A 26,167-nucleotide genomic window follows, 5' to 3' on the forward strand; every position below is an offset into this window, starting at 1 on the left:
TCATTCAGTCATCATCTCAGCTATAAACAGACGACATCACGGTCACATGACTTAAACGTCACCACCACTAAGTGTCATACTACACAATTACTATACACATTTTCTATGAACTGATCAATGTACAAGTTGTAAAGATAGAATAGTTTATAACTAAAGTCTGGTCATACACTGTCGACTGATTGTTTTGAGTATGAATTTGACAGAAAACAACAATTAATAAAACAACCAATCAGAGCCATAGAACATAGAACAGTCCCACCTTTTCAATCAGTCCTTTTCTATATGTAACTTTATTTTAATTGCAAGAACCCATCTTTAACTCTGAGTGTGTTTGTATTCAGGTCTCTGGATTCAGCTGCTCAGAGAGCTCTGTGCTGTTGTCAGGAGCTGCAGGTCAGAAACAAACATCCCATATTGAACTTTTATAAACAATAAATACATGAAACAGTGTTGAAAAGGTTAATCTGCACAATAATGTGAAACTTTCTTTTAAAGTGTGAGTCAGATCAGCTGAAATAGAACCAAAGTAAGTTTTACTGACAAGATGGTAATGTCTGTTTCGTGCTGACTGTATTTACTTTCTCTGATGCTTGTTTTAATTTTGCAACCTAAATAAAAAAAATCAACTCAAAGACTGAAATCAAAGTAGTGAAATCTTTCCTTTTTCTCTCTCACCTTTCTTCTTTTTGTAAACGATGAATCCAGCAGCACCGACAAGAGTGAGAGCAAGAACAACCACTGCAGCAGTGACAGGGACGGTCATGTCACTGGGCTTCACTGGTGAATAAAATGAATTAAGACTGGTGCAGATGAAGCAGGTTAGAACAAAGCAAAACATTTAATTAGTTTATTATTATTGTTCAACATGAATTCCCATGCCTAAATTAAATGTTGATAGAATTTCTGAAGGACTCCAAATGCTGTATTTTAAATGGACGGATGCACTCACTGTTAGTCCTAAATTTTCAAGCAGGAGGGGGCTCTGCTGTTGATTATTCGGGGCCAGATAATGTTCAACCCAGTCATTACCCTCAGAAAAATGTTAGAACAGTCTCTCCTCATGTTCTTTCCACTAGTGAGTGTCAAGCTATGTTTGCTGAATTCTTAGATAAGCTTACTCATGTTCAATGTCAAAAAGATGTAGATAACTAGTACGGTAAATTCTGTGAATAGATTTGTAATGGTAATAATGTTTGCAGAAATCCATGCACCATCAAGTCAGGTGGATTCGTTAGGAAACTTAAACCTTACTGGAATGAACAGTTGAAAGAAATGTGGAAGGAAATGAGGAGGGCCGAGAAAATATTTTTAAAGTGTGATAGTAATGACGTGAGGAAGCAACAATTAAGGAATGAATTTAAGGTTAAACAACAGAATTTTGATAGGAAACTGAGAGCCTGTAAAAGAAAACATGAGAGGGGGCAGGCATTAAAAATAGAGCATTTGCAATCAAATAATCCTCAGTTGTTTTGGAACTTGATAAATAATTTGGGCCCAAAAAGAGTTAAACCCATCCCAATGGAAGTGGTGTTGGAAAATGGATCCTCTCTTTTTTCTGTTGATGGTGTTTTGAAAAAATGGGAAAAAGACTTTTGCTCTTTATTTTCTGGAAGTAACTGCCTATCAGAGTGGGATAATTGTTTTTTTGCAAGGAGAGTTGAGGAAAAAAATGTTATGGAGACCAATATGCAGCAAGAATCTTACTCCTCTAATCCCTACCTAAATGCTAGTATTACTCAAGAGGAAGTTAAAAGGGCAATTGACACACTTAAACTAAGAAAAGCTACAGGTATTGATAATTTGTCTAATGATCTACTTAACATACCCTGTTTATTTCCAATTCTGGGTAATCTTTTTTCTATTTGTTTTGAGTATAACGTGGTCCCTTCTGAATGGTATAAATCCATCGTTAAACCAATTCCAAAATCCCCAAATAATGATCCCCGAGTTCCTTTGAATATAGAGGGATAAGTCTTTTAAGTTGTGTCTACAAGCTCTACTCCAGTATTCTTAATAGACAATTATATAGCTATCTGGAAACATTTGATTTGCTGGCTGATGAACAGAATGGTTTTCGAAAGAATAGAGCCTGTATTGACCATATATTTTCTCCGTCTACTATAGTTCAAGCTAGAATACAAGAGAGGAAACCTACTTTCACTTGTTTTATAGATTTTCAGAAAGCATTTGATTGCATTAATCATGACCTTCTTAGCTTCAAATTATTAACAACTGGTATAGATGGCAAATTTTATAACGCCTTAAAAGCTATTTACCAAACACCAGTTGCATGTGTGCAGATCAATGACCATAGAACAGGCTGGTTCTTAACTCAGTCAGGTGTTAAGCAGGGGGACGTGCTGTCGCCAACGCTGTTTGCGATCTATATTAATGATTTGATAATGGAAATTAAGCAAGCAGCGCTTGGTGTAAGACTGGGTGATTTTACAGTCGGCACTCTTGTCTATGCGGATGATTTAGTCCTCCTGGCAGAGACTGAAGATGACCTTCAAAGTCAGCTGAATATAGTTCATGATTGTTGCTATAAATGGAGACTAAAGATAAATGAAGATAAAACTCAGATTATGCACTTCAGAAAGAAGGGTGAACTGCAGACTAAGTTTAAGTTTTGTTTTGGCTCAATACTCTTGTCATATATCGAGTACTATAAATACCTAGGACTCACTCAATAAAAGTTCTATCAGACTCTGCAGGCAGAGCACTGGGAGCTGTCCTTAACAAGGTCAAGCTGTGTAGGGATCTTGGGTATAAAACTTATACACAGTTGTATAATTCTTGTGTCTGTCCAATCTTAGACTATAGTGCAGGGCTTTGGGGCTATTGTAATCTAACAAAATGTAATACAGTTCAAAACAGAGCTATGCGCTGCTTCCTTGGCATACACAAAATGGCCCCCAAACTTGCAGTATGTGGCGATATGGGATGGGAACCATGCGAAGTGCGGATTAAAGGTGACATGGTGCGACTATGGGACAGACTCATTAATATGCCTGACAACAGACTTGTCAAACAAATTTTTTTGTGGAACCTTTCAAAAAAACGTTGTTGGACAAGGGAACTTATTAAAATATTTGATGAAGCAGGTCTTCAATATGTATATAGAAATAAACTATCTTGTAATGTTAGACAAATTAAGATAATATTATTTGAAAAATATTAACAAAATTAGGCAGAAGAAATTCTGCACAAACCCAAACTAAGAGTGTATAGCTTGATAAAGTCTGTTTACCAGCCGGAGCCTTATGTCACCCTTAACCTAACCAGAGCGCAGAGGTCTGTCTGTGCCCAGTTGAGATGTGGTATCTGGCCGCCTCTGGCGGTTGAAACGGGACGTTTCCATTCAATTCCAGAGGAGAATAGAAAGTGTCACCTGTGTGACCTGAGAGAGGGGGAAAATGAAATGCATTTTTTGTTTTACTGTCCTTTTTACCATAAATGTAGACATAAGCTCTTTCTTAAAATGACCCCGGAACGTCCTCATTTGTTTTCTGTGTCTGATGACTGTAGACTAACATACCTGTTTAGTGAAAAAGTGTTTTATTTAGCTCAATATGTGTTGAATGCTTACCAACAGCGCATGGGTGCGCTTTATGTTTGATTGTGGATTGTGCTTTCTGAATACTGTAGATCCCTGATTAATGTATGTGGTGATGTTCTTTTGTTTATTGTTCTTTATTTCTTATGGTGTGTCTTATAAGCCCATGAGGGCTGGGCCCCTCTTTGGTGTATGACACCGCGAAAATAAAATACCTATACCTATACCCATGCACTCCTCTTCAGCACCTTCTGATCTCACTCTTACCCCAGTTGGTCCTGATCCGATCTTTCTCCAGTTTGGTGATGATGTCGTCCTTCACACCATAGAGCTGAAACACACAGTTGTACCTCGTCCAGTCTTCAGGTGTGACTGATGAAAGGTTCAGGTCAACACTGATCTGGAAGGTTCCATCGTGGTTGGGGAGGATCTCTCCGTGGTCCACCTCCTCATGAAGCTCCTCTCCATCTTTCCTCCAGATGAGTGAGGCTCTGTGAGGGTAGAAACCTGTAGCGTGGCAGCTGACTGGAGAGGAGGGAGTCTTCTGGAGGAGAGACACTGAGGGAAGCTCTGGAGAGTAAAAAGAGAGATATTAAAGAGGAGAGAGAGGAAAAGAAACAAGGTAAAAGAAAGATGAAGAAATTAAATTCTAAATCAATAACAGAAGGTGTGAAAGTGCTTTCAAGCAAATGTCGAACAAATGTATTGGATGCATTTTGTTCCTCAAGAAACCTTTTTTAAAATATTAAAAATGATGCATCAAATACATCCTTTTTCACTTGCTAGCGGGTGTCATCTGCACTGCCTATTTTGTTGCAATACTATGTTTCTTGGCACATCACTGCTGCAAACTGTTGATCAGGGGAATAGTGTGAAACCAGCAGCATGATGTGAATCACGTCGCCCATGTGCTTGTGACAGTTTGTTACAGTGGCCGACTAAATATTGATTTTTAAAAAAGCAGAAGGACAGTGGCGATGGTGGCCAAGTAATGTGATCCATGTATCCAGACCACAGTGTGATAATGACAGGGTACATAACACATTTGCTACACAGCCTCCACATGATCTGTTTAATGGCATCACAGTCTGATCTTTGATGGTGAGTAATGTCACCCCACCCATGTCTGTGATTGGTTAGGACTAAAACAAATGTAACCACTACAAAAAACGGTGATGTCAGACAGGTTGGATTGATAATACAATGACAGTTCAGTCTGAGCAGCCTATATGAAGATCACTGTGTCTACTAAACTACATCAGGTCAGGTGGTTCTACCTTTTCTCAGCAGAACGCTCCTCCCATACTCCACATACTCCTTCAGCTGCTCTGGATAAATCAGAGTAACAGAAGTCTTATAGTATTCTCTTAAATATTTATTAGCTTCCCATCTCAGTTTGGCGGCGACAGCCTCAGGTCTTAGAGCGCTCCATGTAAATGTTTTCGGATCCAATGCCAAGAGGTCTTCTCCATCATAACCATACTGCATGAAACCTTTGACCTCTCCAGTCTCATCATCCCACTCACAGCCATGCACCTCTTGTAAAACATGGACACCTGAGACAGACAGAGACACTGTAATTAAGAATGATTCACAGATGAAACATTCAGTGGAAAGATTATCTTAAAAAACATTGTACATTGTTTGATGCTGTTGGGACCCACAGATGAGGTTGTTCATTATGGTTTCAAAATGGACTCTGAATTGAACTCAGATTCCCAGAATTCCCCAGTTTTCACACCTAGGTGCAAAGACTGCCAAGAGACTCAGCTTTGAGCTACTATTGGTCAGGGTGACAGACCCCAGCTTTGACCAGATAGTCAAAACTCCAGCTCCTTCCTTTGTTCTCGCTCTTTCCCCTCAGGGCTGCTTGCCCTCAAGTTTTCTTGTCCTGGATTCTTCTGGGACCAATAGCTGCTGAGAGCCGCCAGCTGCATTTCCAGCAGGCCCAAAGAACTTCTCGACACAGCAGCGAAGCGAGGTCCTGCAAATATTCCAGATCAGTTAGCACCAGCAGCTGCGGCGGAAAGCTTGCCAGCTAACTCCACAATCTGAGGAACACAAAAAGTTAGCACCAAGATGCTATCCCTGCAAAGGAAAGGGGCGACCAGTTTCCTCCGTCCGCTGTCTTTCATCAGACCTTGCAAAGCAAGAACAGCATTGTTCAACATTGGAATTACAACCTTCTCCTGCTTGGCTCATCAGCCAAGGAACCACCAGCACCTTTTCTTCAAAGACTGGTAATGGTGAACTGGGCCTAGATAGCACACAACATAGCATAGGATGGCTAAGCACAGGACTGTTTAATTCTGGTTGATGTAATGCACATGTGTTCAATCTATGTGTTTGTTCACTGTTTGGGTGTTATTATGATCTCTGTGTGGTCAGGTTAATGATAGTTTTCTTTGCTACATGATTAATTTTACATTATTTGAATTATGCTTCACACAGACTCAGAGAAGATGATTAGCTGCATGCAAAGACCCTAAGACTTTTGAACCATCATGCTGTCTATTTAATATTGTACAAGAGTGAATGCTGCCAACCTCTACTCTGTCAAGGACTCAAAAATCCTTTGACCATTACTAGCTGTTATGCAAATTTTGGTTGTAGTTATTAAGTTAATTATTAATCAGAGTTACAAACTGACAGTTTAGTACCTTTTTATGAGACTGATTTGGTGAATTGGCTATCTTTTCTCTTCTTCAAGGGTGGTGCTCCAGAGGTGATCTAATGTAAGTTGGATCTTATTATTTATCATAATTAATGATTATCAGGGATAATCATTAATTATGATAAATAATAAGATCCAATTTACATTAGATCACCGAGGTGATCTAATGATTATCCCTGATAATCATTAATTATGAGGAACTACAATGCGCTGCTACTATTATTCATGTGCGTTCACAAGTCAACAGATTATTAACAGTAGTTGGTGTTTAACAGTTTGAGCAACAAGCGGCTGATTAATGTTGACATGATGAATGACAGGTAGTGGCTGGACCACTGAAGACAAACTGATATGATGATTTGCTTTACATGAATTTCTATTTCAGGTTATGTGTAAAATGATGTTAGAGTTTGAACTGATTGGTATCTTGAGGCCCTGGGTTACTTTACAACTAAGATGCAGAACAGTAAAAGGTTAAACAGGCTATAACATGTTACATACTGTACCTCCACTTTGGTTGAAGAGATGCATCAAAGTGCTAGTGTAGGCTTTGAAGTGTGGCAACAAATGGAGACATTCTTGTCTGTACCACTCAAACTGCTCAGGATACTTTGTGAAGAATGATTTAGCAATGTCCTGTTTTAGATCCAGCCTTTTGTTGCTGTCACAGTACCCCACCAGAAGTTCATCAACTTCTAGTGTTGCCACAAGTTCTGGGAGGTTTTGGATTCCAGTTGATGCAGTTATGAAATGCTTCAGGGAGTGTAGCACTGCAGGACAAACAAAGGAGCCTATGAATAGCACCACTCATAAATATGATGCTAAGTGAAAATATAAATGTGAGTGTGAGTGTGTGAATGTGTATGAATACACACTCATCATCACCACACTCAGAAATATGATGAAATCAGTATGATTCAGTTAAAACAGTCTGATCAAGTTGGAGCAAAAGTGGAACTAAACTTGGAGCAAAAGAGTCGAGTGGACTGTGAAGTTTAAAGAGTTCAAAGATTTAAAATGTGATCTTACCTGGTGATGAAACATGACACAAGAGAAGCAACAACAATAACATTCTCATCTTGATTTGATGAAAACGAGTGAGTGAAGGACTGAGCTCGGTCAGCTGTTGACTGTTATTTTACCCTTGCTCAGGGAGGAGAGTGTTTCTGTCCTGAGGACAAAAATAGTCCAGACCGGATCACTTGTAGGCAGTCTGGACTATTTTTGATAAAGACTTATCAACACCCCTCACATACAATCAAGTGTTAACACTGAATAATTATTAACTGGGAAAATCCCTTATCTTCAAACAGACCCGACCACAGAGCCCAGGGATTAGCTTTTTCAGTGAACTTCCTCTCTTCCTTCTTTTTCACACAACGATGGTGATTTAAGTAAAATGAATAAATAAAAACAGATCAACCAGCTTCCATTCAGAGACTGGGTCAGACTGAAAGAGTTTGTTTTTTCTAAGCCTATCTTTGAGTTCAAGGGAGTGACGCTTGTTGCCAAGACTTGCATTCATGCTGGTATCTTTTTTAAGTGAATTACTTATAAATCACCCTCATGAATGAACCATACATCAATAATCGTCTAATGTTACGCATTGACCATGATGATAAAGATACAGAAAAATAGAAAATAAATAGCATACTGTCAATATTTGAGAGACTCCTCAATTTAACACTAATCATTATTAAGAGAAGCTCATGTCAGGTCAAGTTCCTCCACAGTTCACACCTTGGGTTTTGTGGTTAAACTGTGTGATGGTAGAATCAGCTGAATTGAGCCACTTTTAGGTAAAATGATTCTAAAGACCATCGAATAATCTATGCATGAGATCTAATGATATTTTATTCATTCCCATGGGTCTCTTAAATATCTATTTAATGTAAAAATGTGACAAAGTCATTCCTGTATAGTTGGGGAGTAAGAATACTTTCAGGTGTGACCTATTATCAGGTCCTTTAAATGGCAATAAGGGCTGTAATTGTGCGTAATGGCTGTGCCACATGATACAACAGCTGCTTTGGTGTTGCTAGAGGACATTGCCAATGCACAATTTAAAAAAAAAAATGTTAAAGTATTTTTTTGGCCTTTATTGATAGAACAGCTCAAGACAGGAAGCAGGATGAGAGAGAGAGGGGGAGTGACACGCAGCAGGGAGCCCCAGGCTGGGACTCAAGTCCGGGGCCACTGCAGCGAGGACAAAGCCTCTGTACATGGGACACCTGCTCTACCAACTGAGCTACACGGCGCCCCCCAATGCACAATTTAGGTGAGAGCGAGTTTTTTCCAGGGACGTACTGATGTTCTGGTCCATGATGATGATGATGATGATGATGATGACCACTCATCAGGTGGAGGGAGCACAGGAGTTAGTTTAAATTCATGGTCTGTAAAATGATGCTTCTTCTTCTTCAACTGCTTCTTTGCTTCTGACAAACACTGGATTTCAAACACATCAGCCTTGACCATCACTTGATCCAACTCATATCTAATTGTTCCAATTTGGTGTCCTGTGTGGAATGAATAGCCCATATAACAAAGCTTCTGTTTGCACATCTGGGGCCTTTAATAATCATTTATTTAACAGCTGTTTATTCAAAAATAGAGCTGCTGTATTTTCACCATTTTGTCATGCTTGTCATAAATACACTGTTTTGAGATATTGGGGGAGGGTCCAAAGAAAAATGTTAGTAATGCTGGATGGTCTCGCTTTCTTATCAAATGAAACGGTAGATTCACCCCCCTCCCCACCCCAATACATTCTGTACAGTCACTAATTCAGTTGAGTCTGAACTAGAGAGAGGCGGATGAAGCCTTATGGAGCTTTTGAGCTTCAAACGCTGCAGCATATTGACATCTGGTGGCTTGTAAAGATACAGCAGCCTTTTATGACTGTGTGTTATCATCAAACCTGTCATGCTGTTCCATTACATGTAGATGTTATTGTGCAATATGTTAGAGTAAAATAATGAATAAATATCCAAGAAGCCTGTGAAAAATTGCTGACACGAAATTTTAATGTGGCTTATTGGTGTAGTTGAGCCCATTGTCACTGTTGGCTCATCATGTATTCTAGCCTCGTCTTGAGTGCCCAGTGTTCATTAGAACAAACAGATACACGTTTTTTACACAAAGAAAGAAATATCTTCATGTATAACATTTGCCAAATGAACAAGTAGATTCAAATATTCAAGAATGTGTTGTATACAGCGTTTCAGTTTCTCCCAACGCAACATGTTTCAAAATTGAGCCTTTGGGGAGTCTGGCGACTTACTCTGCTTTCTTCTTTCTCCAAAGAAGCAACAGGCTTTTACAGCGATGATGACACTTTTTACAAGGAAAGAAACATCTTAATGTATTGTCCTTAATGCTGAATTTACAACAAGGCACAAAGGATTTCAAATTCATTGCAGCCATTTCACAGAGTTTGTTAAGTTTCTCCTCATGATGCGACAACTCTTAAAACCACTCGATTTGTAAGGGAGTCTGGCATGTTGCCGTTATTAGTGACTTCACTTCATTACTTGCTCCATGTCTTTCACTACACTTACACACACTTACACAATCTGTGTAAAGTAGATCACAACAACAATTTTTTAATTTTAATATGAAGATATGACAGGTATGAGAGAGAGAGAGAGAGAGAGAGAGAGAGAGAGAGAGAGAGAGAGAGAATTTGGCCCTCCCAAGAGAAATCAGCATTGTTATTACTATAATCATTTTTCCCACTTTATTATTATTGTTAATGTATTATTGTTGGATGCACTTTATCAAAATATTTATTTTGTATTCAACTATCTTGTCATCAGTGTATGGAATATCATTTTACTGTGGGATGAAAGGAAGAAATGTTGGGTTTTCACCAGCAGTAACTTAACATGACTCCAGGAACAGCTGAAAAGCAGCGTCATGTAACAAACAGTTGAGCTCATTGGTTGTGAATGCTGTAGGCAATCACACTATTGTTCTTCTGGAATTTAATAATATTCTTCTTCTTTGTGCTATCAAATTTGAGCTACAGAAACCATTCAACTATCAAAATGTTCACCTCTTTAAGGACATTATGGCTTCTAGGTTTGGTTCTGCTACTGCTTCAGCAGTGTAGTGCAATGCATTATAGTTTTATGCATCTCAGGCAAGTATTTTCCAGTATATTTAGCAGTCCCTTAAAGGACACAGAGTGTTAAAGGAGCACTCTGTAGTTTTGTTGGAGAAATGTTAATGAGCAAAGAAAGATCTTCATTGGCTGATTTTTTTTCTGCCTAAACAAACTAAATCAACAAACTCTATTTGTTTTCATGACTGAATAAACAAACTGACCTGTTTGACTGTGGCGGACCCTGCCACATTGGCTTCAAACAGTGTTCTGGGACCTTATTTTCCTCTGAGATCAGCATGTTTATTCACAAAAAAAACCAAACATATTTCTGAGCTTATATTATCAGCTCATTAATATTGTAAATATTTTCTTTCTGAGTTTGAATGTATTTTCCAAAACTACATAATGCCCCTTTAAATATTGTCTGAAACAGAATAAAGTTCAACACAAATGAGTTTTAGTCCATTTTATTTCATGTTCAACAATCACATCACTAATTAACAAGTAATCACAATAAACACTTTTTTTCCAAACCAAAAAATAAAATTCAAATTAATGAAAAAAAAGAAAAAAAATTAAAATAAAAATAAAACCACAAAAAACAATGAGGAGGTTCTGCAAATAACATAGTAAGTCTACCTAACACATCCCATTGTTGTTTTTCATGCTCTGCAGGTACAGTAGGTGTTTATTAGCTAGTGTTACACTTGCATGTCTGGTATGAGTGCACTGGCTGAAGATAAAGCTCTACAATAAAATACTCCTTACTGAGGAGCATTTATTACACAAACCATTCTGACAACTACAGTTAGTCTTTTTAACCTTAGACAAGGATGTGTTAGGGTCTCGCTGTGTGTGTGACTCTCCTGGGCAGGTTGCTGCTCTCTGAGTGCCATATGTAGCAGCCAGTATGTTGTGATATGCAATACTCCCAAATTACAGGCCTATACACAGACCTCTACACTTAGTGCCTGCTTAAACAAGAAATTCCCTGTGTCCACTGTGATATACAGTGTCATGTGTCTCTGGTGCATTAGCTTCAGTCCCTTTCAGCTTTGTTCTATTATCATATGAACCTGCAGAGGTCACTGTGTCCTGAATGAGACGTATGCCAGCCAGTCAGAACATTATTCTCATCTCTTAAGACTGGGCTTGTGGACATGATGGTGTGCGGGCATAACTGTGCACCACACATTTTGTTGAACATGTCTTAAATCAATGAAGCTCTATATTTCTAAATCAAGCTGCTGTTGAAAGCGGTTTGAATAAAATCTGGTTAACTGAGATTTTAAAGACTTTTTAAGTGTCCAAAAATTGTTGTGCACATCCTTGGAGAAACTCCAGGACACTGTTTGTGAAACTGGCTGTCACAAATCAAAAGTATAATCACTTCAACCATGAGAGCACAACCACCACGAGGCTACAGGAACACAACGATAAATACATATACAAAAGCGTTGTGTCTTTAGTACAATATATCTCAAAAGACATTCTTTCACTTCAGTGGCCCCTTTCTAATGAAAAAGGCAGACCTTTTCAATTTGTCATACTAATAATCAGAATAATAGTCATGATAAAACACCATCAGAGGTACATGGAGCCGTTCTGAACAACCGTGAGATCCCTGACCCACCAAACCCTCCTCATGCTGTTGCTGTACTGTCTTTCGTTCTCTTCTTAGGGCCATAAAGAGTGCATCAGCAAGAAAGTATCTATACATCCATGTGCAATCTCAGAAGGAGCGATAAGTAAAAACTCTGGGCTAAAAGCAAAGCTAAAAACACTGTTGTGGACAGGCACAAGGACAATTTAGCTAGGCGGCAGCCGTGTCACAAACAAAGCAACTCAACTATTAAATGAGAGCTGATCTTTTAGCAACACTCAACCTCAACTGGCAGAAAAGTTCTGCAACATCTGTGTGAAACGTTTCCACTTTCAGAAGATGCTGATCAGACGTTATTGCCCATTTTCGTCAAAAAACTCGATCTTTCTTAAAATGCTCCATTTTCTTATATTCAATTGACAAGGATTTCAGTATAAACGAACAATGAATCTGAACTGAACTGTGTGTCATGATTAAATAGAAGAAGAAAAATGAGGGCACTGCCATTTTCTTTATTGCTCTATTCATGTCATCATGCAAAAGCTCATTCATAATCAGGTCATTTAGGATCTCTTGTTCCTAGAGGGGCGATTTAATTGTTGATCAAATACCACCACTCCATCACAGTGAGACCTATTGGGTTTATTAAAGCAGTAAGGTGCCGTTTAGTTCTCTCAAAGCTTCTTTACCAATCATTCATAAAGTGACAATTTGAATAAAAAACTCAGGAGTGTTTTTATAGTTCGATGCACATTTGTCATCATCACACTTGCTCTTCGTTGAATTATCTTTATTGTCAATCATTCCTCAAGAGAAAGAACTGTAATGAAGATATTGTATAGAAGTCATTTTATCCTCTTTTACCAGATATGTGTTGTTACTAGTGCGGGTTATAGAACTTTGATACTTAACTGGTATCAAAACTTTTCCATGGCAGAGTCAAACCAAATGTTGGCATCAGATATTTGGGTCAGATTCATAATCTTCTTTCCATATTATTTGATTTTATATTTTCAGATTTAAATCAAAATTTTGATTTCAGAAATGTGTTTTTTATTCATGCAAAGTCTTGCGTGGCTGCTAGTGTGTTCAAAATATTCAACATTAAGACATTTTCCGCAAAATAGTTCTGACAAACCTGAAGTATGCTACCTGCCCAACAGCAGGCAGACACAGTTAGCTCGCTGGTGAAGACAGTCGAGGTTTTTGCAGCTTAAAAGCCTCAATTTCCCTCAAGAATATTGAATATTGGACTTAAATTTGCGAGGTGGATGCAAACATGACTCTATCTGCGGGATGTGTGCACAGGTATCACGCTGTTAGCTAGTTCGCTTGCCATGACAACCTGCCAGACGTTGATGATGTCTATTTTGTGTTTACAGCGAAAAAACTAAATCAATGCAGCTGTAAGATGTCCACAAGGGTAAGTTTCAGTAGCAGAAGCACAACAACAGTTAGTATAGTATATAACAGTAGTTATGATACTATACTTGGAAGTGAACATGGCTGACAACTGAATAATGAGCAGATTCAATTTCACTAGACCACTGTGTTCTGTAGCTGATCTATCATTAAAACAAAATACTACTAATAGGTCAGAACCTTTGTTAAAAATATCATCGCATGAGTATTTCTGTATGAGCCATGAAGTAATGTATGCCAATGCGCACTAAGTCTGGAGCTGTGGGATGAAATCATGTAACCACCGAGGTGAAACCAACAGACAACAGCTCTCCCTGCTCGTCTGCACTCAACATCCCCATTTGAGTAAGAACACATCAACTGACTAAGACTGCCCCAGAGATATACACACGGTACTACCACAACACTTTGAGTCATAATGCACATAGGCTATCAGCTCTGGGCATCAATATAATCTTGCCATGCATTGTAAAGGCAATTGGAGGCAACAGTTGAATACATTGCTACAATAGAAGAAGATAAAGCCACGTCATGTTCCACTGCCAATACCAGACACATATTACAGATGTTCATGTAATCAGCTTAAGATTTTATCAACTGCAAACAACATGCTGCCAAACCCTCATAGAAACGACCATGACTACACAACAACCAGCCTGATTTACAGAACTTCATTAAAACAACAATACCAGGTTGCCCCCTAGCATTTATGTCCGTTTTGTCAACAACGATATTCTCTTATTCTGAGCAGTTTTAGGCGTGAGCCTGCTGTAGTTTTCAGGTAAGAAGGACAGGAGGCACATACGACACACACAGCTCCTTTGACTTGACGTTTCCTATCTGCAGCATTTACACATCCTCATCTCCCTCCGGACTGCACGCTCCATTAAAGCTTCTCCACGTTTTTCTATTGCATTTCACACACTTTCAGGTTTCAACATGTCTTTTGCTACTTTAAATGTAAAACACACCTCAAATGCTTCTTTTTTTTACCCTTCGAGCAACACCTCGTTCCTGACTTTCTTCCTCCCTCTGTATATCGCGTCCTTCTACACTGTGTGTCTTGGTTTATAAAAACCTGTGCGTGTTTCCACGATTTTTCTGAGTGCTATCTTAGAAAAGAAAGACCGCTGCTGTATTGCTTATACAGGAGGAAAAGTACAATAAATAAACAGAACCTTGTTTTAAAACCAAGAAACTAGGAGGAAAGAAAGAATAAAACTCAAGAAAGACAAAAATAAGATCCGAACAGAACACCAAAGCTCGTTTGTACACAATTTTGTCACTCAAACACATCATCACAAACACAGAGAATAAAGAGTTAAACAGCCTACTTGTTGTCTAGCTTTTTTGTTTGTCAGCTTGTTTATGATAGGCGATAATGAATAGAGAGGAAGTGATGAAGCAGATGAGATGGACAATGAACTACTATGATGTTATTGAAGCAAAGAGTAAGTGGTTATTGGGAACACACAGCCCCTAAAGTCACAAGGAACAGAGAAGCCATAGGTGAGTCCAAGAGGGTTTCCACGCTGCTCAGTCGACAGATGAAGTGATCGCTGCTGTTAGATGGTGTGTGGAGGTGAGATGATGCAGGTTTACTGCATCAGGCTGTGGGCAAAGAGGATCCGATGAAACCCAATGATTCCAGGTCAGCCAGCTTGGAGAAGACGCAACCAAATATGTGAGAAAACTTTGCCATCCCCTCTTTTCCCTCCACATGGATTCCCACCAAGGCCCAAGCTTAGTCTATACAGTCACTTCAGCCAGATATAGGAGGGTAGAGATGGCGACGATGAGCACGATGTTGTGTAATGATGAGCTCAGATGTGAGAGAACAGGTTTGATAACATGATACTAGACTGGCAGAACTACTGGATGATTCAAACATTTGTAATGACAGATTTAAGATAAAAGGGGTTTTGGAGCTCGATGGGGGCAAGAAAGGTCAAGATCCCTTTAAGGAGCTGCTGTCGTCCCCCTGGACCTCCCCCTGAAGATGCAGCAAGGAGGGGGCAGAGGGGGAGCTGACACAGCCTGCAGAAGCCAACGGTTCAATGAGGGAGACACTGCGAGGAGTCGGGTGGTGGTGGTGGTGGTGGTTTTGGTGTAGAGAGTAGAAGGAACCGTGTGGGTGGGGACTGCTGTTGTCCTGGGGGGCAGGCCAGGTGATGATGTCGGCGCCGTGGTCCGTGCGAGAGCGAGCATTCTCGCGGAAGTTGAGCTTGAAAGACTCAATCTGCAGCAGAAAGGTTCGAAAGAAAAGGATAGAGAAGAGGGGGAGGAGGAAAGGGAGAAATAAAAAAATATAGACAGGAGAAAGGGGGGAGGGGGAGGTTGTTGTTGTGGGGGGGTTGAGATGAGGAGGGCAGATGGGATAGCAGAATTAAATGCCTGCAAGATAAGAAGTCAAAAGATGATGGTGTGATCAGGTGCTTTGGACTGCAGACAACATGATGGATACAGCACAGACACAGATATACAGTTACTGCAGTCACATAGGTGTTAAGATGAACAATTTGATCTCAGTCAACTCCCACAAACTGTCAGTCCATTTATCATACCGTACCCTATGTTTCAAGCACTGTTGGCCTTTCCTGGGCGTCTCCTCTTTCCATGTTAGTCACACGTGAAATAAACCCTGAACTGACAGCAGAAGAAGCTGGCACACACACAAACTTACTTGTCTCTGGGATACGTGAGTCCAGAGCCTGGGGCTCCCGGAGGACCTCACTATCACAGGGAGCCCCCTCCTTCAGCCCATTCTCCTGGGCAGCAAGGCTCCCGGCCTGCCCTGGCTCGGAGCCTGGGGCTGAGGCCGCGGTGCCACCGAGGGGAGTTCCATTCCCCTCTGTTGTCTCCTGGGCCCCCTCAGCCTAGAAACACATAGCAGGGCGTGTCAATCGGTGGGGATGGGGATGGAACAACCTGGCTCCAAATCTCATTTAACTACAGCACATTTCATGTCTTTTGTAAAAGAGAATAAAGTTATGTGTGTAGTTATTTAAAGATAATCCAGACAGACAGTTTGTGATTACAAAAATCTGTTGAGGCAGATGTCCTGTTAAAAACATTAAAAGATCTGGAGCCAGACTAATGTGGCAGGAGATGGTATTACGCAAAAATAATAATAGAGAAAAAGTGCAGAACATTCAAACTGAATAACTGAACATGCCTAATGAAAGCAGTGATAGAAAAAAAATTCAAGCACATCATCTTACAAAAAAAAGCAGCGGCAGAGTGCAGAAATTATGCTTTTCCTGGACCACAAACCCTTCCACATGATCTCATGTACAAATGTGTAAAAAAGCCTGAAAGCTATTATTTTCACCTCGGAGGAAACGATCGCAGTGGCCTTTATACTTTACAAACAATTCAACAACCTGTAGGAACGCCCTACACACAGCTGTGCAAACTGAAACACTCACTTCAGGAAGTCACTTCTCAATCAGTAGCAGGCTTAAAGGACACGGTCAGCGATATTATTTGTTTTTCTTAAAGCAACTACAAGGAACTTTCATCCTTCGTTGATTCTGACGACCCCTGTGGTCAAAAGCAGTATGAGCATCACTGCCTTCTGTCTAAAGATCTTGATCTGATGAGCGCATGAGGGACTGAAAGAGGAAACATATTTTTGAAACTATTAGACTTTTTAAACTCAGCTGTTTGCAGGATGCATAGCGATGAGGTTTGTGGCTATGTAAGATTAATAATGTAACATGTACGTTTACAGCTAACAGGTTCAGTTGCTTGGTAATAGAACTTTTGTTAGCCAACTTCCAAGTTATCAACATTCCCTGTAACGTTATATCTTCATAATAATAAGCCAACAGCAAAATATAGTTCATATCACCAGACTACAGAGCAGCTCTACTCCTCAGGCTGTGAGTTTATCCTCAGCACTCTGCCATGAAAAAATATTGTAAATTTTCACAGTCCGACCCACAGGCTGATGGTCTTATTTGCTTATCTAGATCATATGAAGGCATCAATGTTAAATTCAGACTGTTCCATAACCAGTTAGAAACTCCTTGTAGTACATTGAATGTCAACAATTCCCATGAAAAACACAAACCAACAATGTGTGTGTCGTTCTCTTGGTACTTTCTGACCTCTCCAGCCTATCTGTGGCACTCAGCCCTCAGCCCAGAGGTTCTCACTGTAGGAGGCTTGACCTGTTCAAAAATGGCTCACCAATACTTTCATTAATAGCAGTGTCCTAAGAACAGGTGACCGCTGTAGTTTTTAGCAAAGGTTACTCAGACACAACCAAATTGTGTATTTGTTGGGGACTATTTTCAGTGCTACATTAATCCACATTTGGTGCTCCAGTGAGTATTTAGGTCAGCCTGACAGTGTATGTGTGTGTAACTGCTGTGTATGTTCGTGGTAATAAAGGAACATGTCACCCAGTGTCAGGATACACACACAATGCTTGTACACTGTCGGTTTGTTTTTTCATGGAATTTGTTATTAATATTTTTTTTTTTTTTAAAAAGGCAAGCAAAGAGCACTATTGCTTAATATATGAGGAGACTCAACAGTGACACAGCATGAGGCGGGGTGCAGGGGATTGTGTTTCTGTGAGTTCTAGAATAAAACATGAGGTATTTTATGCATGTGAACCGTCTTTCCAACAAAAAGTAAGAGCAGAAATATCTTTCACGTTTCAAAGTGCTAAACATCTTTTTTTAAAAATAGACTTCAGTTAACACTCATCAAAGAGAAAAAGCCTCTGTCAGACAGGTTATTATTGTGTGGATGCTATTTTCAGCTGTCCTTATGATTATGCATCTTCACCAGGTTGAAGGGTGCAGATGATAACTGGGTGTGCACAACAATGTGTGAAGATGAGAATGTGAGTGACGGATGAGATCATGCAGTGATCATGAAATGCAGATGGGCTGCGATAGGCTGAGGGGACAGGTGACATCATTTCTGATCACTTTGTCCAAAATGTCACACGCCCCTCCCATACGATGACCCGACCCAGAATGTTGGAACTTGAATCCTGTTTTACATTATTTCATGACAATCCCCAGTCTGTTAATCACATATGGTCTGCTGCGCCTGTTCCATATATCATCATGTCAACATCCCTTCTCTGTGCCCCTATTCTTCCATTTTGTCTCACAGAGACAGAGCTGAGCTGAGTTGTGCCCTGCAGAGAAGCATCCAGACACAGCAGAAGGACAAGAGGCCAGGAGGAAGGGAGCCGAGTGCAGGTGTGGAGGGTTGGAGATGTTCCAGGTTGCTGTAGATGGTCTATGACAGGCTGTCATTATCATCCGCGACTGTAGCTTGAAGCCACCCAGCATCTTTTAGCTTTCGATGTTGGTTTTTTCTCCTCACACACAAATGCCTCCATGAAACATTTTATTAACATGCAGATACACAGGAAATGAAGGAACTGAGTCAGCACCAATGTCCTTCACATAGCCAATCTGACCAGGCTCCAAAGTTCAGTGAAGGTTATCACAAGCAAACTCTCTATTCTGGCTATTCAATGTTTTTTGTCAGAGAGGAGAGTGATTTAGACCCAATCCTGAGAAAAATGTTTGGTGCTGTACAATATGCTGCATGTGGACAACTGAAAACATCTGATTTTCATGAGGATTTTCAAAGGTTGCAGGCATGATATGCTGGATTTTCCTAAAAATAACGTATAGACTCATACAAAGTAATCCCTCTTCAACCTATAGGCAGTAGTGTGCAGCCCCCAGCCAGTAACTGTAAAAACATATCAGCCAGGTTACATCTTGTCTCTGTCACTATGCAGAGCTGCAGGTCTGTGTGTATGTTTGACTGAGGCTGGAGCTGAGCTACACACACACACTCTCTCTCTCTTTGTCTGTGTACTGTAAAACCTGATGCAACTTTGTTGTGATTGGTTGAACAGGTCAAAATTTCAAAATGTCAGCAGGTGCTCTGATCTGCAGCCCCATACAATCATCAGGACTGTATAAACCAGAGTTTACAGACAGAGTAACAGTGTGCACACAGACTGAAAGAGGTCTTCATGTGTGATCGTCTCACCTTGATGTTTCCTCCACCAGGTGAATGGCTCACGTTGTCCATGGAGCCCACTTTGGACTGAGCCTTGTCCTTAAAGCTCACCTTGTGGGATTCGATCTTCACATCGCCACCGCCTGCAGCACACACGCACAGTCAGTCTGATGATCATATACATGCATATATGGACCACAAGATTACATATCTATGTGCATTAGTAGAACAGCTTCTACACTGCCTCCTTTACTATGACCCAGTTCTTTATGTAAAGTCATGAATTAACAATTAGCAAATTTCTGCTTTAAAAAGGGTGTAAATGACGGCTTTTCAATCAATTTGGGATTTTGGGCTTTTGGAGACTTATGGAGCGAATTTGTGTTTTATCAGTTGTTCTTTTAATTTTTGGGTGAACTGGTCCTTTAATTATTCTAATGTGGCATGACCACTTCAACATTTGACAGGATTTTTATACATTTAATATGCATATACATATTATGGATCAGCCATATACAAATGCATGTACACTGAATTCCCAATTTAAAGGCACACCTAGCTCGGGGGTTAGCAACCTGCAGCTCTGAAGCTGCATGCGCCTCTACTGGCCCTCTCCAGTGGCTCCCTGTGGCTTTGACAAAACTGTAAAAAATTGTATTAATCTAAACTTAATTTTTAACATTATCATTGTTGAAGGCCTGAAGTGATTCTTGCATTCTCAGTGAAAATGTATAGCTTACACTCCGCTCAAGCAAGTTGAGATTTTGTCAATGAACTGAATGACATGAGCTGATATCGTTGTGTTATGCTCAGACCTGAGGGTTGATTTCTGTACATGGCTGAAGGAAAGAACAGAAGAGGGTTACCTCGTATTGAAATAAATTAAATCTATGTATTTATTACTTTAACCAATTTAAAAGCTAGGCTGACACTTCATGTATATGTTTTATTATTTATCTATTATATAATCAAAGTAGGCTACTTCTTTTAAAAGAATTGCCACACACATGGGAGGACCAAGTAGGCCTGCATATAGTTCTGTATTGCTCTTTCAAAGCAGGCCTTCACATGCCACTGGATATTTTCTTTACAAAATGGCTCCTTCTTTTACAGTAAAGGTAGCTGACCCCTGACCTGGCTAAACCTAACCAGTCTGATCCATCAGACCGGCAATAAACTGCAATACATTATTATACTTAATAAAGTATTTGAACATCTCTCGAACATTATAGCCATCATGAAGGTAAGATCATTAGCAGGACTGTCGCATCAGATTGCATTTATTTTATCTATGTGCACCTAATAAACTGCTGACTCGGTGTATACAGAGAAAGATCATGCAGCACATGTGAGCACCATGTATTAGATAAAGCGGTCAAAGCAACATTTTCCCAGCTCACCTGGCTTGTGTTTGATGTTGTCCTTGGAGCCGCACTTTGACGTCACCTTACTCAGATCCACCTTCTTGTTGAGTATCTGCACCTGTCAAATGTCACAGGCCTTTTAATCAGGAGGGTTTAAAACTCTACAGAGATATGGATCCCTTGATAGTTTGATTTCTTCTTCTCCAGCTACAATAAAAGCCACATTTACACCTTGAATTACCACCATCAGGATAAGTTCTCTCCACAAAACAAGAAGAATTCAGAATGCAACTTTTAACATCATGCTGCTTCCATTACAATGTGATGTTGCTGAACTCCATTCAGACATGTTGTGCTTATAGCCTATAATCTTTGAAGTGAACACTTGAAAAAACACTTTCATAGTAGCAAAGTCATTTTAGACAACGGCAGGATCAGCTGGTACAGTCAGAGTAAAAATGCCAGAAACCAACAGACGAAGCCCCGGATGGGACAGCATCATTTCAAGAAACCACAAATCACCACTGTACCTCCCAGTCCTCACAGAACCAGACAGTCAGAGGCCAGTGGTGTATGTCTGCTTGACTTTATTATCTGTTTAGTAAGTTAGTGACAGGGCAGGACAACACAAGAAGAGTTTAAGGAAGCAAGGGACTGTGAAGCGGGTTCTGGGGAACGGCTGGTACATTGGGTTTGCTAGCATGCTGTCCAATGATGCTCTCAAAACTTCCAAGGGTCCAACCGACAGCAGCACGTGAGCTACCTTTGCTGACCCCTTGTCATATACTGCACAACTTAATCATAGTGACACTAATAAAACTAAGGAATTTGTTCTTTATTTGGTTTAATTCTATTTTTTGGAGCGAAACAGAGATGAAGACATAACATTTCATCTTTGCTCTGGTCAATTTTTCTTTTGACTAATGGCCGATGCATATAAGCTCTGGATGCAGGCCACGCAGTACTTACATTCCCTCCACCAGGAACATGCTTGATATTGTCCTTGGAGCCCAAGCGTGAGGTGACGTGGCTGAAGTCCACCTTTTTGGAGACTATCTGAACCTATATGGACACAGCATAGCAGCAAGAGGGGAGAGGAGAGCAAGGGAGGGGAAGGGACGACACAAGGAGGACGTGAAACCAGAAGAGAGGAGAGAAAAGAAAAGAATATAAGAGGACAAAAGAGAGGAAAAGAAAACAAAAGAGTAGAGGAGAAGAAGTCACCATGGAACCAGGAAGGGTTAGAAAGAAAAGAGCAGAAGGATGGAGCGAGGTTCACCTGGGCAAAATCAAACATGGCGGCAAATATTCTTTTGTCTTAGGTGTGTTTGACATCAACTGCTAGGCTGTCTGAAATGGTAAATCTTGCTTATGTTGCCATTTGAATAGTGAAAGAAATGTTTCCAGAGAAGTAAAGCAGCATCTACTCTACAGCATGCACATACAACACAACATACAAACACCTGTCCCTGTTAAAGTGCATCCACGGGACCCCAGGAAATGTTATTAACACACATTGACAAATGACAATACTGTTGTTTAATGACAGGTTACACTGCGAGACCAGACCTGCGAGTTTGTCAAAGACACATCCACACACACGTACACACATCTCACTTGCTCATCAGCAATGTTGATAGAATGAGAAGTGGGTAAAGGCGAGTATTAGAACAAGTAGAACAGTTTTACTTTACTGTAATACAGCCTTTAAAACCAGGAAAAGACAACCCTTACGACATATTATTTATAATATAACAATATCCATAATCTAAGCTCATATATAGTCTCATATCTTGATCACGATATACTATCAATACATTACCTAGCCCTAATAACAGGAAGCCAGTTATGTGTAATGTATAACACTACAGTTGGAGGGCTGTGGTAGTGAGCCATTTCTTTTCGAACATTAAAACTTGTTACATGAAATGCACAGACTTGAGATGCTGCCTCAGCTGTGTACTACCTGACGATATGTTACTACTGATCAGGATATGAATCGTTCTCTGCCTTTCCAATATGAAAACACTGTCTTTGTCTCTACCACTGGACCACAGTGGGTGGAATGACACATTTTGGACATGTGCCCTGCCAACAGATTGTAGAGGAAAATATACCAGTCTGAGACTTTATAATCTTCTTCATAATACTTAAAGGACCATATGAGTATTTTGTATATTTGGCTACAACTCACTTAAAAGCACGCTGCAGTGTTCCACCTTTATCTGCTGACAGGTCTATGGATGATGTCCGGGTAACAACACCTCGAAAATTTAAAGTTATGAATGTAAATAAAAACTTAAAGCGTTCTCGATGGCTCAGCTGTAGCCTGGATGTGGCGTAAAAGAGCTGTAGCTTCAGATCAGAGCCACTTTCCATTACAAGATTAACATAGCCAGGCTTGAATGTCGGGTGATGATGGCATTAGGTAGTAATACTAAGTCAGCTGACAGCTTTATAGCCCAAGGTAATGCCAACACTCAAGAGTGAATCCCAAGTCAGGAGTCAAGAGAGACTACAAACTAGGTCAAGGTTAATTACCACCCTGGCTCTCTAAGCAGGATGTTAATTAACCGTTAGAAGAAAAATAAGGAGGTAGAAATAATCATTTATGACTCATGTGATTATAACTGTTTAAATTCTCCAGAGGCCCCTCTGTGTTTCTGTCTGTATCCATGCTCAGACAGGTATAATAACTACTGTATGATAGACGAGTATGAAACTGTATATTGCTGTATGAAAATGTGACAACACAAGATACTGGAGGTGCTTTTATCACTCATCAACCTGTGGCAAGTCATTTCAAGCCTGGCTTTGTGCGCTCAGTAGTGATAAAACAAATGAACAAAGAAAATAGCAAAATATGTATGAACAGGAAAGAGAGGTGGGAGGTGGAGTATGTGGTGACGGTGGGGAGGGTGGAGAGGGAACTCACTTTGCCCTGGCTCGTTTCTTTGGAGGCGAGAGCCCTGCTCTGAGAGGCAGATGACACCTGGGGAGACAAGCCGACCCCGGGTCAACAAGAAAACCTCATAACAACACACAAGGACAGGAGGCGGTGCAGGTAGTGCAAAAGGGAATATGCATCAGGATGAAAAGAGGAAAGACAAAAACATGATTGAGATAGAAGAAAAGAAAGAAAATAAGGCAGAAGAGGAAGCAGAGTGTGAGATGAAGCAGAAAAAAGATGAAAGAGAGAAGAGAATTAGTAGAGATTAGAGAATTAGTAACGAGGGAGAAGAGAAGTCAGTGATGCAAGAAAGAAAAGAAGAGCAAGGAGACATGAGGGAAGAGGGAGATGGAGAGGGAGGTGAAATAGGAGTGTTGGAGAGAAAAGATGATTTGCTGAAAGAGAAGGACTTGTGGGCGTGCTTTATTGCAACCTGGGTCTACAAAATGAAGTGACATCACCCAACCCTCTGTCCCAATGAGAATCGGGACAGCCTACCCCTACTCAAAATGGAGGGGTAGGGCTCAGTGGTAGGAGCGAGGGGTGTGTTGGGATTAAAGTGAGAAACCAAAGGGAGCTAGTGTCACATGTTAAATAGGCCTCACAGCTGTTAGTTGAAGGACAGGAATGTCAGAACAGACGTGCACCTGTGGAAAGGAGTGAAGCTGCAGATGAAGCCAGAGCAGCACCTACCTTCCCTCCTCCGGGCTGGTGCTTCATGTTGTCTGTAGAGCCGATCTTAGAGCGGGCGTTGCGGATGTCGGGGGCTGTGCCGGGGCGAGCTGTGGTCCTAGAGGTGGTGGTCGTGGTGGTGGATGTGGTTGAGGAAGTGGCCCGGGCGGTGCGGGGCACCGCGGGCTTCTTCTCTGGTGCTGTGCCAGAGGTGGAGGACGCTGTGGCCGGTTTGGCTGCTGCGGTACGAGTGCGGGATGCAGCAGTGGTGGACACAGAGCTGCGGGTGGTGGTGGTGGTCTTGGGCTTGGCAGAGTCGGCTGGGGGGAGAGTTATTCAGAGTTTTAGAGTGTTCCATTGCAGAAGTATATGTCCATTGATTTATTGAGCACACTGGAAGGAAACTGGGATACAATTTTCCCATGGAACTTTGTTTCTCTCTCACTCTTATTTTCAAAGACAAACTATTTTAGGAATGGTTCGACATTTTGGGTACAAGGCGCATAGTTAGAGGAGAAGGTCTATACCACTTTCATGTCTGTTCTATTAAATAGAAAGCTGGATTCTACAAATTGTTTAGGTCGAACACCAAGTCAGTAAAACTCGCTAGAGGTGGTACTTTGGCTGTTGAAGTGAATACACACTGAATGTAATAACACTGGAGTTAAGGACAATGTAGACTGAGCCATGACATAAAAGTGGACTGATGCTTCAGAGCATCCCAAATACACTGAACATTTTCTGCTACCTTTTACAGAAACATCATACAAATAAAACCCAAAGCAACGTGCTTAGAATAGGATATGATTTCCAAGTGTATTATGCATTCAGACACACTCTCTCTAAACCCAAAGGACCCTGTCTGTCATTTACAGTCACCTCTGACAGATAAAAGATGCAAGTCCCAGAAAAGAAAGTCAACACAAAAACGAAATGGCAGTAAAACTGAGCTAGAAATCAGACCAGAGGGAGACTACAAGAAACCAGGCAGCAACTGTTTTTTTATCCAAATCTATTCTAACACTGAGCTCACATCAGATGTTGGGATATCACTGACAGCTCTGACTTGCTGCTTGGTTGAAAAAACAATGTAAATGTAAGTATCTTTGTGAACACGACTGATATGTTCATGAGTTGTGGGCACTTTGACTGCAGCGTCTGCTTTCTTTGCTGCGATAAACAGTCAGTTTGGACACGGGTGAAGAGTTTTCTCTCATCTAAACTTTCCTTTTTTTTAGACAAATAAAAAACAACAATGCTACAACAGCAAAATCAACAGTAAACAATAAAAGCTCTGTGCTAAGAAAAGACTGCCACTGAGGCAGTGCAGCATTTGAACCAATTAAAATCTGTCAAGTCACATATGTTTTGCTGTATGTCAGCTTTTCCTTCAGAGTGCTGAGCCATGTGTCCTGCTGTCAATCCTCCCTGAGAGCCTCTGCTATATCTCCGGCTCCTGTTAAGACGTGTTTAATTGAGGAAATCCTCCCGCTTCCCCAAATGTTTCTAAAGAGTAATTTGACTTGCCGTAAGAACCCTGGAAGATTAGACGACGCGGGGCTGTATCAGCAGGAGCTGCAAACTCCTGTCAACAGCAGGGGGACAGTAATCCACAGACTGCTGTGGTGAGGCTTTTTAACTTTCCAGGGCCTTTCAGCAATAAAGCCTCACTCTCTCTACACGCCTCAAAAGCATTGTCATGGTTGGGCAGTGTGTGTTGCAGTGTCACACTCCTGCTGACAGCTCTCCTGTTGCCAAAATGTAAACTAATCTGTCGACAGGAGGAGTAAAGCTGTAACTGGGTTGGAGGAG

General features: G+C 40.7%; 2 protein-coding genes across 10 annotated transcripts in view; both read right to left on the reverse strand.

Moving 5' to 3' along the window:
* Window positions 1-5,236, reverse strand: LOC311249835 (major histocompatibility complex class I-related gene protein-like; the record flags this gene model as incomplete). Its single annotated transcript, XM_084341151.1, has 5 exons — window positions 1-20; window positions 676-777; window positions 3,824-4,126; window positions 4,834-5,112; window positions 5,221-5,236. 5 exons carry the CDS (start codon window positions 5,234-5,236, stop codon window positions 1-3), a joined length of 720 nt encoding a protein of 239 aa, XP_084197277.1.
* A 5,553-nt stretch (window positions 5,237-10,789) lies between these two features.
* The window catches only part of LOC311249442 (uncharacterized protein), a 131,135-nt gene continuing 115,757 nt past the window's right edge, over window positions 10,790-26,167 (reverse strand). For 7 of the 9 annotated variants that reach the window (XM_084340471.1, XM_084340472.1, XM_084340478.1 and 4 more), the window contains 7 exons: window positions 24,377-24,675; window positions 23,669-23,725; window positions 21,703-21,795; window positions 20,770-20,851; window positions 19,400-19,512; window positions 16,047-16,239; window positions 10,790-15,602 (listed from right to left, as the gene is read on the reverse strand). In XM_084340471.1, coding sequence (XP_084196597.1) covers window positions 15,598-15,602; window positions 16,047-16,239; window positions 19,400-19,512; window positions 20,770-20,851; window positions 21,703-21,795; window positions 23,669-23,725; window positions 24,377-24,675 — 842 coding nt within the window. In that variant the 3' untranslated portion in view covers window positions 10,790-15,597. The remainder of the gene's footprint in view (window positions 15,603-16,046; window positions 16,240-19,399; window positions 19,513-20,769; window positions 20,852-21,702; window positions 21,796-23,668; window positions 23,726-24,376; window positions 24,676-26,167) is intronic. The other 2 variants (XM_084340473.1, XM_084340474.1) reach the window with 2 other exon arrangements.

Source organism: Pagrus pagrus (assembly GCF_965226575.1).
Source record: "Pagrus pagrus genome assembly, chromosome: 20".
NCBI lineage: Eukaryota > Metazoa > Chordata > Actinopteri > Spariformes > Sparidae > Pagrus > Pagrus pagrus.